Consider the following 17,714-nt stretch of genomic DNA (forward strand, 5'->3'; position numbering starts at 1 on the left):
CCGAATTCCATTTGCTAGTATTTTGTTGAGGATTTTATCTCAGTGGTCATAAGGCATGTGGATCTGTAGTTTTCTTTTCTTGTAGTGTCTTTGGCTTGGTATCAGGGTTATTCTGGACTCACAGAGTGAGTTAGGAAACATTCCCTCCTCTTCCATCTTTGGGAAAAGTATGAGAAGGTTTGACAGCTCTTTAAATGTTTGGTAGAATTTACTAGAGAAGCCATCAGGTCCAGGGCTTTATTTATTGGGAGATTTTTGATTGATTATAGGTCAATCTGCTTATTAGTTATGGGTCTATTCAGATTTTTTCAAGATTTAGTCTTGGTAGGTTTTGGGTTTGTAGGAATTTGTCCATCTCATCTAGGTTATCCAGTTTGTTGTGTATAATTGTTAATAGTGCATTGTTACAATTCTTTTTATTTTTGTAGAATCAGTAGTAAGGTCCCCACTTTTATTTTTCATTTAGTAACTTGAGTCCTCTCTTTTCTTCTTGGTCCATCTAGCTAAAGGTTTATCAATTTTGTTTATCTTTTCAAAGAACCAACTTTTGGTTTTGTTGATTTTTCTTTATTATTTTCCTCTTCTGTATTTTGTTGACCTCTGTGCTAATTTTTTTTTTTTTTTCTTCCTCCTGCTAACTTTTGCTTTAGCTTGCTTTTTTACTAATTCCTTAAGGTGGACTTTTTGGCTACTGATCTGAGATATTTCTTCAGGTAGATATTACAGCTATAAATTTCCCTCTGAGCACTGCCTCACTGCATAACCTAAATTTTTCTTTGATCCATTGGTTGTTTAAAAGTTTTTTTAAATTTCCACAACTTTGAATTTTCCAGTTTTACTTTTGTTTTTGCTTTCTTATTTTACCCCATTGTGGTCAAAAAAGATACTTAGTATGATATCTACCTTTTAAAATATGTTGAGACTTAATTTGTAAAGTGTCCCACATGCACTTGAAGAATGTGTGCTCTTGTTGTTGGGTAGAGTGCTCTGTGTATATCTGTTAGATCTAGTTGGTTTATTGTGTTATACCCTCCCTTTCCTTACCTATGTCTGGTGGTTCTATCCCTTAGTGTGAGTGGGATGTTGAAGTCTCTATTATTGTAGAACTGTCTGTTTTTGCTTCTTAGGTTTTAGTGGTCATTAATGTGTAAATATTTATAATTATTATGTCTTCTTGCTGTATTGAACCTTTTATTAATATATAGTGTCCTTCTTTGTCTGTTGTAAACTTTTTTTGATTTAAAGTCAATTTTACGTGAAATTAGTATAGCTACCTTGCTCTCTTTTGGCTCCAGTTTGCATGGAATATCTTTTTCCATCCTTTCACTTTCAGCCCATTTGTGTCTTTAGGTCTTAAGTGAGTCTCTTATAGACAGCATATTATAGATGTGTTTTTAGCCATTCTGCCAATCTGTGTCTTTTGATTGGAGAGTTTAATCTGTGTAAATTTAAAGCCCCATAACTTTTTTGACCCTCATTTCCTGCATTCTTGTTTTTGTGTTTAGTTGATTTTTTGTAGGGAAATTTTTAAGTTCCTTTCCTTTTGTTTATATGCTATAGCATTTTTCTTTGTGGTTACCATGGGAATTACATTTAACAGCCTAAAGTTATGAGACTCTAATTTGAATTTATAGCAATTTTAGTTTAATAACATATATAAAATCTCTGTTCCTTTACAGCTGCATCTCAACGCTTTTCGATTGCTGATGTTATAAGATCACATCGTCATACGTTGTGTGCCCAAAAACATAAATTAAAAATTCTTTTAGGGGCTTCCCTGGTGGTGCAGTGGTTGAGAGTCCGCCTGCCGATGCAGGGGATGTGGGTTCGTGCCCTGGTCCGGGAAGATCCCACATGCCACGGAGCGGCTGGGCCCGTGAGCAATGGCTGCTGAGCCTGCGCGTCTGGAGCCTGTGCTCTGCAACGGGAGAGGCCACAACAGTGAGAGGCCTGTGTACCGCAAAAAAAAAAAAAAAAAAAAAATTCTTTTAAATGTATTAGTCTCCTAAATTATGTAGAAAAAAGATTTGGGGTTACAAACTAATTTACAGTAATACTAGCTTTTATACTAATAACTTTTTTTCTTTAAATCTTGGTTTCTTAAATCGTAGAAAAGAAAAAGTACAGTTACAAGCCATCGTAAGCCATAGTACTGGCTCTTATAATTGCCCATGTGTTTACCACAGTTGAGATCTTCTGTTTCTCCACATGGCTCCAGTTCACTGTCTAGTGTCCTTTCATGTCAACTGCAGGACCCCCTGAGTACTTCTTGCAGGTACAAAGGAGAGTTTTGCTGCATATAGGATTCTCCACTGACAGGTTTTTTTCTTCTTTTAGCACTCTGACTATATCAGGTCTTTTGGCCTCCAGAATTTCTAATGAGAAATCTGCTGATAACATATTGATGATCCTTTGTGTGCGACAGCTCCCCTCTTTCTTGCTGCTCTCAGGAGTTTCAGAAGTTTGGTTACAACATGTTTCAGTGTGGCTCTCTGAGTTCATCTGACTTGGAGTTACTGAATATTTATATTCATATCTTTCATCAGATTGAAGGAATACTGGCTAAAAACTTCCCCAGTATTCTCTCTGCTCATTTCTCTCTCCCCTCGTTCTGGGACGCCCATGATGCATATCTTGGTCCATTGGCTGATGTACCACAGGTCTTTTTAGGCTCTGTTTGCTCTCTAGTCTTTTCACCTCTCTTGTTAATTTCCATTGTCCTGTCTTCTCTCTGCTCAAATCTGCCTTTGAATCCCTGAAGTCAGCTTTTCACTTCAGTTAATGACTTCTCAGCTCCACGTTTTCTTTTTGGTTTCTATCTTTTTATTGATGTATGAACTGGAAACATCATTTTCTTGACTTTCTCCATATTTTCCTTTAGTTCTTTGACCTTCTTTAATAGTTGTGTTAAAGTCTTTGTCTAATATATCTGCCAGTAGGTCTTTTTCATGGCCAGTTTCTGTTGACTTGGCTTTTTTTTTCCTTTGAATAGTCATACTTTCCTGCTTCTTTGTATGCCTTGTGGTTTTTTTGTTGAACACTAGACATCTGAATCTAGTAATATGGTAACTGGAACTCATTTTCTCCTCCTTCTCAGAGTTTGCTGTTTTTGTTTCTTTGATGGTTGTAGGCTGTCTCTTTCTGTGCCAAAGATCAGATTGAGGTGTAAACTAAATGCCTTCTTAGGTCTTTTCTGAGCCTCTCCTTGGGTATGCACATTCACTTTCTAATTTCTCCTGTATATGCAGTTGATTTTGAATGTCTGGCTTGCAAAAGGGGGAATAAAAGGGCAGTGGCCCTTTAACTCTTCGGAAAGTCACTTCAGCTGGAGGAGTTGTGACAGCGGGGGCGGGGGGTGGAACAGCAATGGCTGCCCATTTCTGTGACCAGAAGCGCATCTTTTTTGCCCACCCTGGCTCCCACAAGGTGCTCCATTCACAGCTGCTTGGGTGGAGAATAGGGAAGAGGTAGCTGTTACTGTGCTAAGAGCCGAAATTGACCAAAATTAACCGTAACTTACTGTTCAAGCCTTCAGTAGACTTCAGAGTTCCAAAACAGTTACTTCAGACAGATTCTACAGTACAGCTGTTGTCCAGGTGGGAAGGTGGATCCTGGTGCTTCTGCTCTGTCATCGTTCCAGAATCTCAGGACCTTTTTAAGAAAATAGAAATTACTTACGCTTGTGTGCTGACGGGAATGACCTAGTGGAGATGAAAAAGTTGGTGCTGTGCCTGAGTCAGCGTGAGCTTGCTGACAAAGGACTGCGTGCCGAGCCTCAGCCGTCCATCCCATTGTTTCCGGCCATCCTGCTCAGGACAGAAAACATGTTCTTGGTGGTACTAGTTTAAGCTTGAGCCAGAAAGAGCTTTAAAAGCACAGTTTCAAAAGTCTGTCAATCAATCACTGTACCCAGCTTCCTATGCATTTCATCCCACGTTTAACTGCTGGTTATGGTTTCTTGCCTGCAGTGCTACAACTGTGAGGAGGAGGCCATGTACCACTGCTGCTGGAACACATCCTACTGCTCAATCAAGTGTCAGCAGGAGCACTGGCATGCGGAACACAAGCGCACCTGTCGCCGGAAAAGATGAAGGCTGGTTCTTTCTGGAGAATCACTGACGATTATTCTTCTCAGACACAGCGGTTTTTGTTTCCAAGAAGCCAAAATTGTTTAGAATTTGCTTCCCATTTTGCACCAGCCTTTAAACACTTTTCGTGAAGAAATTTTGCACAGTAGTTAAATCTTTTGTTAATGCTCCTCTGGAGTTTTTCAGGGGGTAAAAGTAACATCAGTGGAGGGTATTATTTTAAATAAATTTTAATTGAGAGTTTGTTGCATTTTCAGCAAATTTTAAAACATTTTTAGGTTTTACAGAGATTTTAACCTTTAAACAAACAACAGATCTTTAAAAAAAAAACAGCAGGTGAATACAAGTGAGTTTAACAAAGAAACATTTAAAATAGATCTGAATGTAAGAACTACAGAACTGTTTCAGAAATAAAGCATACTACCTTGATGTGAAATTTATTTCTTAACCTTGTTGAGCTGGTTTTGTTCAGCTTAATTTACTGTTTAAAGGCATTATCTATTGGTTATGCCAGTGGGTATATGATTGATTGAATTTAGGGAACAGGGTTGACACAGCAGGTGCTAGTCCTGCATATTTTTTCTTAAATATTTCCCAATTGTGTTTTTCATTATTTCTTTTCAATATATAACTTTTATAACAAATTATTAGCTTTGATCTTGTAGTTTAAAATTGCAGGGAACTGGGGTAATCTTTTACTGAGCTGGATCTTAGAGAAAATGAATATTTAAATTTTAAAGTTTGCACATTTCATCTTTGTCCTAACATGAGTGCTTGTAACAAAATAAACAAAAATAAAATAAAAAGCCAAAAACTACCTTTATCCATACACGGAATTATAGATGAGGCATACAAATTTCGCTAATGCTTCCCTTCCCTCCCCAAATATCATCTGATTGATTGATTGATTGCCTATTATCTGGTGTCACCTCTTACATTGTAAGTTAATTCTGAAAGGAAAGAAAGCACTTAAGTTTCACAGAAGCCGTTATGTTTGTAGTAGTGGGTCATTGCCTACTAATGAACTCCACCACTGTACACAGAATGAAGAATAATGCATGTTAATTTTCTTGTATTAAAGATGCCGTGATTTGTAAAAAGTCTGTATTTTGCGGAATGTCTGGATTAAGAAGCATTACCAATAGGAATGGATCGATAGTTGAATAATGATTTTTTTTATACATAGACATATAAAATACAGCCAGGAAAACTTAAATTACTTTTTACAAAAAAAAAAAAACCTCACGATTTATGTTTTTTCAAAGACTGATCTTAGACCAAGTCAAAATAAATTCCCATTTATCATTTATTTTTAAGGTTAGAGAAATAATTTGTAAATATTTATTTAGACCTTTGATATTTATTAAAGCAATTACACACCATGTAAGTGAGAGAATCAGGAGAAAAACCTTTTAAAAAGTTTTCTCCAGGTTTGTCAGGGTCACTCTAAAGAGCCTTCTGTGAAATAATCATCCATCCAGTCCTGATGCTGTTACAGATGGTGGTGACACAAGTTAATCGACAAGCTACTGCCCAGTGGCGCCCAATGGCTTGTAGGACCTGCCCAGTAGCCCCATTTCAGCACCGTACCTGGATTACGCAGGGACTCGGCACTCTCGGTCCCTCCTTGTTGCTGTGTGATTTGTCAGTGTTGCCACGGTGCCGTGGTCTGAGCGAGACGACGTAACCATGAACACTTAACCTTCTCTGATTGTTTTTCAAGTTTTAAAACTTCGATCCACCCCTATGAGAGCAAGTTATTGTGGAACTATTTTTGGTGTAAAATCATTCCAGAGTGTGTACTATTTACCGATAGCTGCATGAAAGTAAGATTCGTGTTACTTTGGCTTTTTTGTCTCCGTTGACACGGTTGCACATTTCCAAGTTACTACAGTGTGAAAACTGTGTGTTAAAAAAAAAAAAAAAACAAAATTAAAAAAAGAGATTGTGGCCTGGTTTTGTAAAAGTTTTAGGTAAAATTACAATTGATTGTTTTAGGAATCATTATTAAAAATTTTCTGCAATCATAAAGCTATATCAAGGTGTTGCGCTTAGCCACTATGCACATTGTAATTATTCATCGTGGCTGTCCAGTTCTATGATGCATTCTGGCATTTTGTAAGCTGCTCTGACTAGCAATATATAGGTTCATTTAATGTGTTAACATTGGTTAATAAATGTATTTAAAAAAACTGCCTTTAATAAATTGTTGATTTAGTCCATTCCCCTAAACCAAAACAAACACAACTGTATCACATGGTAATCATATACTGTGGGCTATCCATTGGTGACTGTTTAACTTTATATAAAATCAGTGTGTTAAAAATAATTTACTTAAACATTTGTTGAAGTTGAACTTACTTTTACCAGTTGTCAAGTTCAGGTTTGTTTGACTACAAAGCCCCTTTTCTGGGTAAACTTATGCTAGGCTGAACATAAAGACAGATAGAAAATTATTCAGTGAACATTTGAAAGTAGTCGATATCAATTTCAACGCATCTAGAATCACATCCATCATCTCACCTTGCATCACTGCACTCCTCCAACCAATTCACATGATGCCAACCTCAATTCAAGCCAGCGTCACCCTCCTGACCAGACTGTCATGCAGTAAGTGGCTCGACCCTCTTCTTTGCCTTCCTCGCTAATTCAGTGGTTCTTAAACTTTTGACATCAGGATCACAAGAGGGCTTGTTCAAACACTGCTGGTCCCCACCCCCGGCATTTTCATTGCAGACAAGTTCCCAAGTGTTGCTGACGAGGGCATCCTTTCATAACCACTGCTTTACTGATGATGAAAATAAAAACAGACCCTTTCATGAACAATATACATAAAGTTTCAGTATTTTACAGAGTCCTAGGGCCCATCTGTAGACTTCCCACCCCCATAAGGATCCAGGTCCCTCATGTTAAGAATCCCGGATCCAGTGAGATTAGAGAAGCAAAAATAGGAGAGGTAGCAAGAGTCCTGTTACTGTGGTCTAGATCAGAGCCTCTCAAATGTTCATGTGTACACAAATCGCCTGGGGCTCTAGTTAAAATGCAGACTCTGACTTAGATGGTCTGGTGGGGGGGTGGAGCTGGTGACTCTGCCCTTTCTCATAAGCTTCCAAGTGATAACTGCTTGTACTGGCCAGGGATCACACCTGAGAGGCTAGGTCTTAAAGGATATGTAAGTGCTCAGAAGTGCAACTACTACTACCACACTAAATTATAAACTATAAAACAATGCTGTCAAGTGAAATTATGTAACGTGAGGTACCTAAGAAATTTAAAATTTTCTAGTAACCATACTAAATATTAAACCATTAAATAACCATATTAAATATTTAACCGTATTAAGAAGGAACAGGTTAATTTTAATAATATATCCTACTTAACCTAGTATATCCAAAATATTTCAATATTTAATTAATATAACAATGAGACATTTTATATTCTTGTTTTATACTAAGTCTTCAAAACCCAGTCTGTGTTGGCATGCTTTCAGCACATCTCCATTCGGACTAGCCACAGTTTATTCACGTGTGGCTGATGACTACCCATGTTGGACAGAGCAACCTAAAAACAAGAGCTTTGTCTTACCAAGTAAGGGCCCCCATCAGCACCTGACCTGTAGTCAATATGCATTTAGCAAATGTTTAGTAGAGGTCCTCCTCGAAACCTAGGAGCTGACAAGAAAAAAATTAATCAATTTTCAACAGAATTTGACCTCTCTGAGGGTAGGCTTAGTCTTTCAGAGTCTGAGATTTGAGAGCTTAAAAATCTTCCAACAACCTCTAAACTGACATTGCAAGTAGGCAGCCCTGGAAAGTTACCTAAGGATCCCTATGGCTCTACAGGGCAGTTTGAAAACCTTTATCTACTCCAACTCCTTAACCTCATACTGGAGAGAAAGCCGAGACCCAGAGCTGCTCGAAGTCAGGAACCAGGTTCCTGACATCATACCTCCTGTTCTACAGCCCCATGAAGACAGTCTGTGGCTTAATAAAGTCGTGCAGTGATAAATAATCCCTACCTCCAGGAACAGGAAAGAGTGTAACTGGAGGTATAGACTGCTAAGGAAATTTAGAAGACAGTGTAAATATTACTCATTCATTTAATAAATACTTGAGCCCCTACAGCATTTGTGGTAGATGCTAAGTGTATGGTAATGAGCAGAACAGACACATTTCCTGTCTCTGTGTAGCTTATATTCTAGTGAGGGCATCAATCAAATAAGTACAACTTTAATCATAACCCAGAGTTGGGTGCAATGAAGAAAAAATATGGGACTATAGGATACAGAGAAAGCACAACAGGAGGGGAAAGAATTAGGGAAGGCTTAAAAAAACCTGTACGGAAGCTCGACCTTGAAAGGTGAGCAGGAGTTTGCTGGAGAAAAAAGGCATTCCAGAGGATCCAACATTGATTTTGGATGCTTCATTTTTTTCCTTCATATTTTTACTATGAACATAACTTTTAAAACCAGGAAAAAAAGTTACAGAAGAAACAAAATTCTTGGCTAGAGCGGTCTGCAGGGTTAAAGGTTACAGGAGAGTAATTCTTTTCAAGCAATGAGAGAGATTTGACATGGTTAAGGAAGCCATCAGACAGGAAGCAGGAATGAGGGTGATGCCACGAGAGAATAACTAGAGGGTAACCTCACAGTGACTGCAGAAGACGAGGTGGTTCGAAACGACAGATGATAAAGTGAAGATGAGAGAAGCTTACTCTTGAAGACTGCTCGTGAATGGGTGGGAAATTATGTTTAGGACAAGAAGAGGCATAAACAAGTGATATCAGCATCACAGTGGTGCAGGGTGTTCCTCCTTTTGTCCTTTTTCAACAAAGAATTAGGGCATCTTTCATGAACACAAGGACCTCTGTGGTTGCTGCAGGAACCAGCACCATATGCCAGGGTACCTGTAAGGGGTCTTGCCCACCTCTGCATCTGGTAATAGGGTTAGGGTTAGACCTTGATATGGGCTGTGGAGCCCATGGGGCAATAAACTTGCCTGACCCTTCTGGCTGCAGTTGGGAAAAAGCCTGAAGAGTGTTGACCTGGGCAGACACCCACAGAAGATAGAGAAGTTGCAGAAATCCAGCCTTTCCTAGGCGAGATTCCAGCATGTCATTGGAGAGGGAGAAAGTCTGGATGCAGTGGATCTAGGAGAACTTTCTCAGCACTGCACCCCACCCCCTCCCCACCCCCCAAGGGATCACTGCATACAGAGGATCTATCTGACAGTGGTGACCTCTTTCACAAGAGACAAGGAGAGCAATGAGTGAGTACCTAGCTAGCCAGTGGTGTGTGAAGCAGCTGGAGAACCTGTTTCTCTCCAGCAGCACCCAGAGTACTGATGCAGGACTTCCATGACTGCCAAGAGGGAGGAGATCAGGAAAGAAGCAGATAAAAATATCGAAGGTCTTTAAAGGGATGCAGTTCCTGCTAACTGAACTCAGCAAGAAGTTCACCCATGAGCCTCTGGGAGTGCCACTCCTGGGGATCCCCTTACCAGGTCCATGGGCATCCCCAGTGCCCTAAGAGCTAAGCTCACACTCTCCCCCACTCTGCAGCCAGCATCTTGTGCATGGCTCCTGAGTGCAGCAGCAAAAGCAAGCTCCAGTAGACAGAGCGTGTGATCAGAGAACTGGCCAGCGTCTGTGGGCAAAGGAGAAGCCAGAAACTTGGGCTGTAGCATCACCTTCTCGAAAACAAAGAAGCCAGTGGCCAGTCTGGAGAGTTGTAAGAACAAAAAAAGATACAAAAGCTTTAAGAGTTTGCCACAAAAGGGAACAAGCAGAGTGAAACAAGGGTATCCAGAAAAAGGCAGAATTAATGACAATACCAACAAACAGAATGCCCCATTTGAAGACAACTAGCAAAGATCTGAGGAGGTGTCTGCTACTTCAAATGCAACAGCAGCAACACAAAACTACAAGGAACATGAAAAATCAAGGAACCACGTCATCGCTGAAAGATAGTAATTCTCCAATAACCAAGCTTAATGTCATGGAATTTTGTGATCTAGTTGATAAAGAATTCAAAATAGCTGTTTTGAAGAAACTCAACAAGCTATAAGTTCAGAATGACAATTCAATGAAATCATGAAAAGAAAAATACTGGTTCAAAATGATATTTACTAAAGAAATAGAAATTATAAAAAAGAACCGAGGAGAAATTCCGGAGCTGAATAACTCAATGAATGAAATGAAAAATGCAGCAGAGAGCATCTGCGGTGGAGTCCGGCAAAGGGGAGACAGAATAAGTGTGTTAGGTGATGGGAATTTGAAATAATTCAGTTAGAGGAGAACAAAGAAAAAGAGAAAGAATGAAGAAGAGTGAAGAAAACCTACATGACCTATAGGATTCCATCAAAAGAACAAATAGAATAATTGGGGTTTCAGAAGGAGGAGAGGGAGAAGGGGGCAGAAAGTTTATTTAAAGAAATAATAGTTGAGAACTTCCCAAACCTGGGGAGGGAATGAACTGGAAGTCTAAATTCACAAAGTTAATAGATCACCCTATTTTCTCAGCGCAAAAAAGACCTTCTTCAAGACACATTATAACAAAACTATCAAAAATCAAAGATAAAGAATTCTAAAAGCAGCCAAAGGAAAAAAAGACTATAATCTACAAAGGAATTCTCATTAGGCTATCAGCAGATTTCTCAGAAGAAACCTTATTGGTCAGGAGAGAGTGGAATAACATATTCAGAGTTTTTGGGAAAAAAAACAACGCTGCCAGCCAAAAATGCTCTCTCAGGCCAAGTTACCCCTCAGATATGAAGGAAAAATAAAGATCTTTGTAGACAAACAAAAGCAGAGGGAGTTCATCATCCCAGATCTGCATTTCAAGAAATGCTGAAAGGAGTTCCTCCAGCTGAAATGAAAAGATGCTAATCAGTGACATGAAAACATAAGAAAATATACAACATACTGGTTAAGGCAAATATATAGTCAGACTTAGAAAACTCTAATTCTGTAATAGGATGGTATGTTAATCATTTAACTGTAGTTAAGATCAAAGGAAAGGTATTAAAATAATTATAGATACTACAACTTGTTACTGCATACACAATATAAAAGAGTTAAATAATGACATACAAAATTTTAAAAGGAGTCAATAAGATTTTATAGCTGATCAAAGTTAAGTTGCTATCAACTTAAAATGGACTGTTTTATCTATGAGAGTTCTTATGTAAACCTCACGGGAATCACAAAGCAAAAATCTAGAGTAGATTAAAAAGGGGGAAACAGAGAGCACCACCACAAAAAAACCACAAATTTACGAAGGTGGGCAGAAACAGAGGGAAAGGAAACATTGGAAATGCAAAACAACCAGAAAATAATTAGTAGGATGACATTAGTAAGTCCTTGACGCTAAATGTAAATGGGTTGAACTCATCAATCAAAAGCTAGAGTGGCTATAGATGGATTGAAAAAAAAAAAAAAGAAGCCACACAAGACCCAACAATATGCTGCCTACAAAAGACCCGCTTCAGGTTTAAAGACACATAAACTCAAAGTGAAGGGACAGAAAAAGATACTGCATGCAAGTGGAAGCAAAAAAAAAAGAGCAGGGATAGCTATACTTATATCAGACAAAATAGACTTTAAGCCAAAAACAGTAACAAGAAAGTCAATATTTAATGATAAAGGGGTCAATTCATCAGGAAGATAAAAACAACTATAAAGTATAAAATATATATGCATCCAACATCACAGCACCTAAATATATTAAGCAATAGTAACAGAACTGAAGGGAAAAAATGGAGAAAAATACAAGAGCAATTCAAGCAATTGTTAGATTATCTGGACAGAAAATACCAGGAAATGTTGAGTTTGAACCATACATTAGACTAAACTGAACTAATGGGCATTTTTAGACATTCCATCCAACAGAAGGAGAATACACATTCTTCTCAAGTGCATACAGAACATTCTCCAGGATAGATCATATGATATGACACAAAAAATGTCTCAGCAAATTTAAAAGATTGAAATCATAGCAAGTATCTTTTCTAACCACAATAATATGAAACTAGAGATCAATAACAGAGGAATGATGAAAAATCTACAAATATGTGGAAATTAACACACTCCAGAATCACCAATGGGTCAAAGAAGAAATCAAAAGAGAAATGAGAAAATACAGCAAAACAAATGAAAATGGAAACAAAACATAGCAAAACCTATGGGATGCTGCAAATGCAGTTCTGAGAGAGAATTTTATACCAATAAATGCATATATTAAGAAAATGGGAAGATCTCAAATAAACAACATAACTTTACACCTCAAGGAACAAGAAAAAGAAGGAAAAATGAACCCCAAATTTAGTGAAAGGAAATAAAGATCAGAGCTGTAATAAATGAAATAGAGACAAGAAAAGCAATAGAAAAAAAATCAATGAAACTCAGAGCTGTTTTTTTGAAAAGATAAACTAAATCTACAAATCTTTATTGAGACTAACAAGAAAAACAGAATGAATACATAAATAAATAAAATCAAAAATGAAAGGGAAGAGGTTACAACTGTTACTACAGAAATACAAAGGATCATGAAACTATCATAAACAATTATACACCAGTAAATTAGATAACTCAGAAGTGGATAAATTCCTAGAAACATACAACCTGTCAAGACTGAATCAGGAATAAATAGAGAATCTGAACAGACTAGTAACGAGTAAGGAGATTGAATCAATAGTCAACACTGAAGCAGACTCACAGATACAGAGAACAAACTGGTGGTTACCAGTAGGGAGAGTGAAGGGGGAAAAAAGGGTTATTATGGAATACATGAAATCATGTGTATAAAACTTTTGAAAACTGTAAAGCATTATAGAATTTAAAGAATCTTTCATTCAACAAGAAAAAAGAAAGAAAAAGAAAAAAACAATTCTAAAATTTGTCTGGAACCACAAAGACCCTTAATAGCCAAATCAATCGTAAGAAAGAATAACAAAGACAGAGGTATCACACTTCCTGATTTCAATCTATATTACAAAGTTAGAGTAAGTTTGTAATTTATGGTCAACCAATTTACGGTCAACCAATATTTGACTAGAGAGCCAAGAACACTCAGTGGGAAAAGGACAGTCTCTTCCACAAATGGAGCTGGGAAAGCTTGAATAACCACACAAAGAGTAATGAAATTGGACCCCTATCTTACACCACTTACATAAATTAACTTGAAGTGGATTAAAGACGTAAGCATGAGACCTGATGATAAAACTCCTAGACGAAAACATAGGAAAGAAACTCCTTAACATTAATCTGGGCAGTGATTTTCTAGATACGACACCAAATGCACAAGCAACAAAAGCAAAATTCAACAAGTGGGACTACATCAAACTAAAAAGCTTCTGCACAGCAGAAGAGCCAATAAAAAATGAAAAGGCAAACTATGAAATAGGGAAAAATATTTGCAAAACACATATTGGATAAGGATTTAATATCCAAAATATAAACAACTCATACAACTCAATAACATAAAAGCAAACAATCTGATTTAAAAATGAGCAGAGGAACCAAATAAAAATTTTTTTCAAAGACATGCAGGTGGCTGGCTAACAGGTACATGAAAACATGCTCAACATCATCAGTCACCAGGAAATGCAAATCAAACCCACAATGAAATGTCACCTCACACCATTAGAATGGCCATCATCAAAAAGACACAAGAAAATAAGTGTTGACCAGGATGTGGAGAAAGGGAACACTTATGTACTCTTGTTGGAAATGTAAATTGGTTTAGCTACTATGGAAGACAGTAGGGAGGTTCCCCCAAAATTAAAAATAGAACTACCATCTGATCCAGCAATTCCACTCCTGGTATATAGCCAAAGGAAGCGAAAACAGGATATCAAAGAGATATATGCATTCCCATGTTTACTGCAGTATTCACAACAGCTAAGATATGGAAACTACCTAGGTGTCTGTCAGTGGATGGACGGATGGATAAAGAAGTTGTGGTACTTATATACAATGCAATATTATTTAGCCATGAGAAAGAAGGAAATGCTGACATTTGTGACAACATGGATGGACCTTGCGGTCACTATGCTAAGTGAGATAAGTCAGACAGAGAAAGACAAATACTGCATGATCTCATTTAAATGTGGAATCTAAAAGAGCCAAACTCATAAAAACAGGCAGTAGAATGGTGGTCACCAGGGACTGAGGGGTGGGGGAGCTGGGAAGAAACTTGCAACCAATAGGCAAATAAGTTTTGGAAAACTAGTACGCAACATAGTGATTACAGACAACAATACTATATTATAAACTTTTGCTAAGAGACTAGGTCTTAATTTCCACCACAATTATGTGATATGATGGAGGTGTTAGCTAACACTACAATGGTACTCATATTGCAATATACAGATGTACTAAATCAACATGTTGCACACCTTAAACTTATACCATGTTATATGCCAATTATATCTCAATAAAAATAAATTTTAAAAAAGAAGAATACATTTATAATTTAACAAGGAGAGCTGATTGAGAGAGCAAAGGTGCGAGTCTTCTACAATGTAGAATTTTTTAAAATTATCTTTTGTTTAGCTCTTTTTGGTGGTTCAAAAATAATTATTAAATAGCAATTATGATAATAGTACAACATCTGACTATAGACTGTGGTCCGAATTCTATTATTTATGGAATATAACTTCGTAAGAGTTTCTGTATATTCACCACACAGCTCTTTTTTCTTTATTCTTTTAGCCAAAGAACTTTTATTCCACTGAACCAGCTATCTTAAAAAATGTTTTTTTTGCATTTAAAAATATTTTTAGAACAATTTTAGTTTTACAACAAAATTGAGAAGCAGGGACCAAGATTTCCCATATGTCCCCTTCCACCACACATACACAGCCTCACCCATTATAGACATCACTCACCAGAAGTTTTAAAAATTTTTTACCAAGGATGAGCCTACGTGAACACATTAATCACCTAAAGTTCGTAGTTGACATCAGAGTTCACTCTTGGTGGTGTACATTCTAAGGGTTTGCACAAATGTGTAATGACATATATCCATCACAGTATCATATAGAATGTTTTCATTATCCTAAAAATCCTCTGTGCTCTGTCTAGTCATCTCTCTCCACCACCATCCCTGGTAACCACTAATCTTCAAATTGTCTCCATAGATTTGTCTTTTCCTGAATGTCATATTGGTGGAATCATACAGTATTTAGCTTTTTTCGATTGGCTTCTTTCACTTTGTAATTTATCATTTAAGATTCTTCCATGTCTTCTCATTATCTGAGAGCTTATTTCTTTAGCACTGAATATTCCACTGTCTGGATATACTTCAGTTTATTTATCCACTCACCTACTGAAGGCAACTATGAAGCAAGCTGCTATAAACATCTGTGTGGAGGTTTCTGTATGGACATAAGTTTTCCTTTGGGTAAACACCAAGGAATGTGATTGTTGGATTGTATGGTAAGAGTACGTTTCACTTCGTAAGAAACTACCAAATTGTCTTCCAAAGGTTGCATCATTTTGCATTCCCACCAGCAACGTATGAGAGTTTTTGTTGCTTCCCATCCTCGCTGGCATTTGGTGTTATCAGTGCTTTGGTTTTTGATCATTCTAAGTAAGTTGTGTAGTGTTATCTCATTGCTGTTTTAATTTTCATTTTCCCGATGAAATATGATGTGGAACATCTTTTCATATGCTTAATTGCCATCTGTATATCTTCTTTGGTGGCATATCTAATCAGGCCATTGGCCCTCTTTCTATTTGGGTTGTCCATTTTCTTATTCCTGATTTTTAATAATTCTTTGTATATTTTAGATAAGAGTCCTTTATCAGATGTGTCTTTTGCAAATATTTTCTCCCAGTCTGTGGCTTGTCATTTCATTCTCTTAACACTGTCTTTCACAGAGAAGTTTTTAATTTTAATGAAGTCCAGTTTATCAATTTTTTTCATGGACCATGACTTTAATGTTATATCTAAAAAGGCATCACCATACTGAAGATCATCTATGTTTTCCCCTATGTTACCTTTTAGGAGTTTTACAGTTTTGTGTTTTACACTTTGGTATAAGATCATTTTGAGTTAATTTTAGTGAAGGGTGTTAAGGTCTGTGTCTAGATTCATATTCTTGCATGTGGATGTCTAGTCATTTCAGCACCATTTGTTGAAGATACTATCTTTGCTCCATTGTATTGCTTTTGTTCCTTTGTAAAAGATCAGTTGGCTATATTTATGAGGACCTATTTCTTGCCTCTCTACTCTGTCCCACTGATCTATTATCTATTCTTTTTCCAATACCACACTGTCTTGATTACCAAGGGTTTACAGTAAGTCTTAAAGTCAAGGTGCATAAGTCCTCCAAATTTGTTCTTCTCCTTCAATACTGTGTTGGCTATTCTGGGTCTTATGACTCTCCATATAAATTTTAGAATCAGTTTGTCAATATCTACAAAATAATTTGCTGGGATCTTATTGGGACTGCATTGAGTCAAGGTAGGAGGAATTGACATCTTGATAATATTAAGTCTTCCTACCCATGAATAAGGAATATCTCTCCATTTATTCTTTGATTTTGTTCATCAGAGTTGTATAGTTCTCATGTAGTTTTATATGTATTTTAGATTTATACCTGAGTATTTCATTTTGGGAGTGCTAAAGTAAATGGCATTGTGCTTTTAATTTCAAATTCCACTTGCTCATTACTGGTATATAGGAAAATGATTGGCTTTTTTTCTTTTTGCGGTATGCGGGCCTCTCACTGTTGTGGCCTCTCCCGTTGTGGAGCACAGGCTCCGGACATGCAGGCTCAGCGTCCACGGCTCACAGGCCCAGCCGCTCTGTGGCATGTGGGATCTTCTTGGACTGGGGCACGAACCCACGTCCCCTGCCTTGGCAGGTGGACTCTCAACCACTGCGCCACCAGGGAAGCCCAAATGATTGGCTTTTGTACGTTAACCTTGTATCCTGCAACCCTGCTGTAGTCACTTATTAGGCCCAGTTGTTTCATTGATTCTTTTGGATTTTCTCCATAGGCAATCATGTCATCTACAAACAAAGCAGTTTTATGTCTTCCTTCCTAATCTATGTATCTTTTATTACCTTTTCCTGCGTTGTTGCATTAGCAAGTACTTCCAGTACAATGTAGAAAAGGAGTGGTGAGAGGGGAATGTCTCTGCATTGTGCCTAATCTTAGTGGGGAAGCTTTGAGTTTCTCACCATGAAGTATGATTTCAGCTGTAGGTTTTTTGTAGATGTTCTTTATCAAGTTGAAGAAATTATCCTCTGTTCCTAGTTTACTAACAAGAGCATCAACAAAGTAGCAATACTGTCTTCAAATCTATGAACATAGGATGCATTTTCTTTTACTTATATCTTCTTCAATTTCTTTCAGCAATGCTTTATAGTTTTCATTATACCCAAAGTGATCTACAGATCCAAAGTAATACCTATCCAAATTCCAAAGATGTTTTTGCACAAAAAGAAAACCCCATCCTAAAATTCATATGAAACCTTAAAGGACCTCAAATATCCAAAACAACCTTGAAAAAGAAGATTAAAGTGGAAGGATTTGCACTTCCTGATTTTAAAACCTACTACAAAGCTACAGTAATCAAAATGACATGGTATTGACATAATACTGACATAGGAATCAC

At 37.3% G+C, this 17,714-nt stretch overlaps 1 protein-coding gene across 11 annotated transcripts in view; it reads left to right on the forward strand.

Moving 5' to 3' along the window:
• ZMYND11 (zinc finger MYND-type containing 11) overlaps positions 1–4,880 on the forward strand; it is a 138,754-nt gene extending 133,874 nt beyond the window's left edge. For 9 of the 11 annotated variants that reach the window (XM_065872215.1, XM_065872217.1, XM_065872214.1 and 6 more), the window contains one exon: positions 3,969–4,091. In XM_065872215.1, the coding sequence (XP_065728287.1) occupies positions 3,969–4,091 (123 nt within the window). Of the gene's footprint in view, positions 1–3,968 lie in introns of all 11 variants that reach the window. The other 2 variants (XM_065872212.1, XM_065872218.1) reach the window with 1 other exon arrangement.
• Positions 4,881–17,714: the final 12,834 nt, after the last annotated feature.

Source organism: Phocoena phocoena, chromosome 2, assembly GCF_963924675.1.
Source record: "Phocoena phocoena chromosome 2, mPhoPho1.1, whole genome shotgun sequence".
NCBI lineage: Eukaryota > Metazoa > Chordata > Mammalia > Artiodactyla > Phocoenidae > Phocoena > Phocoena phocoena.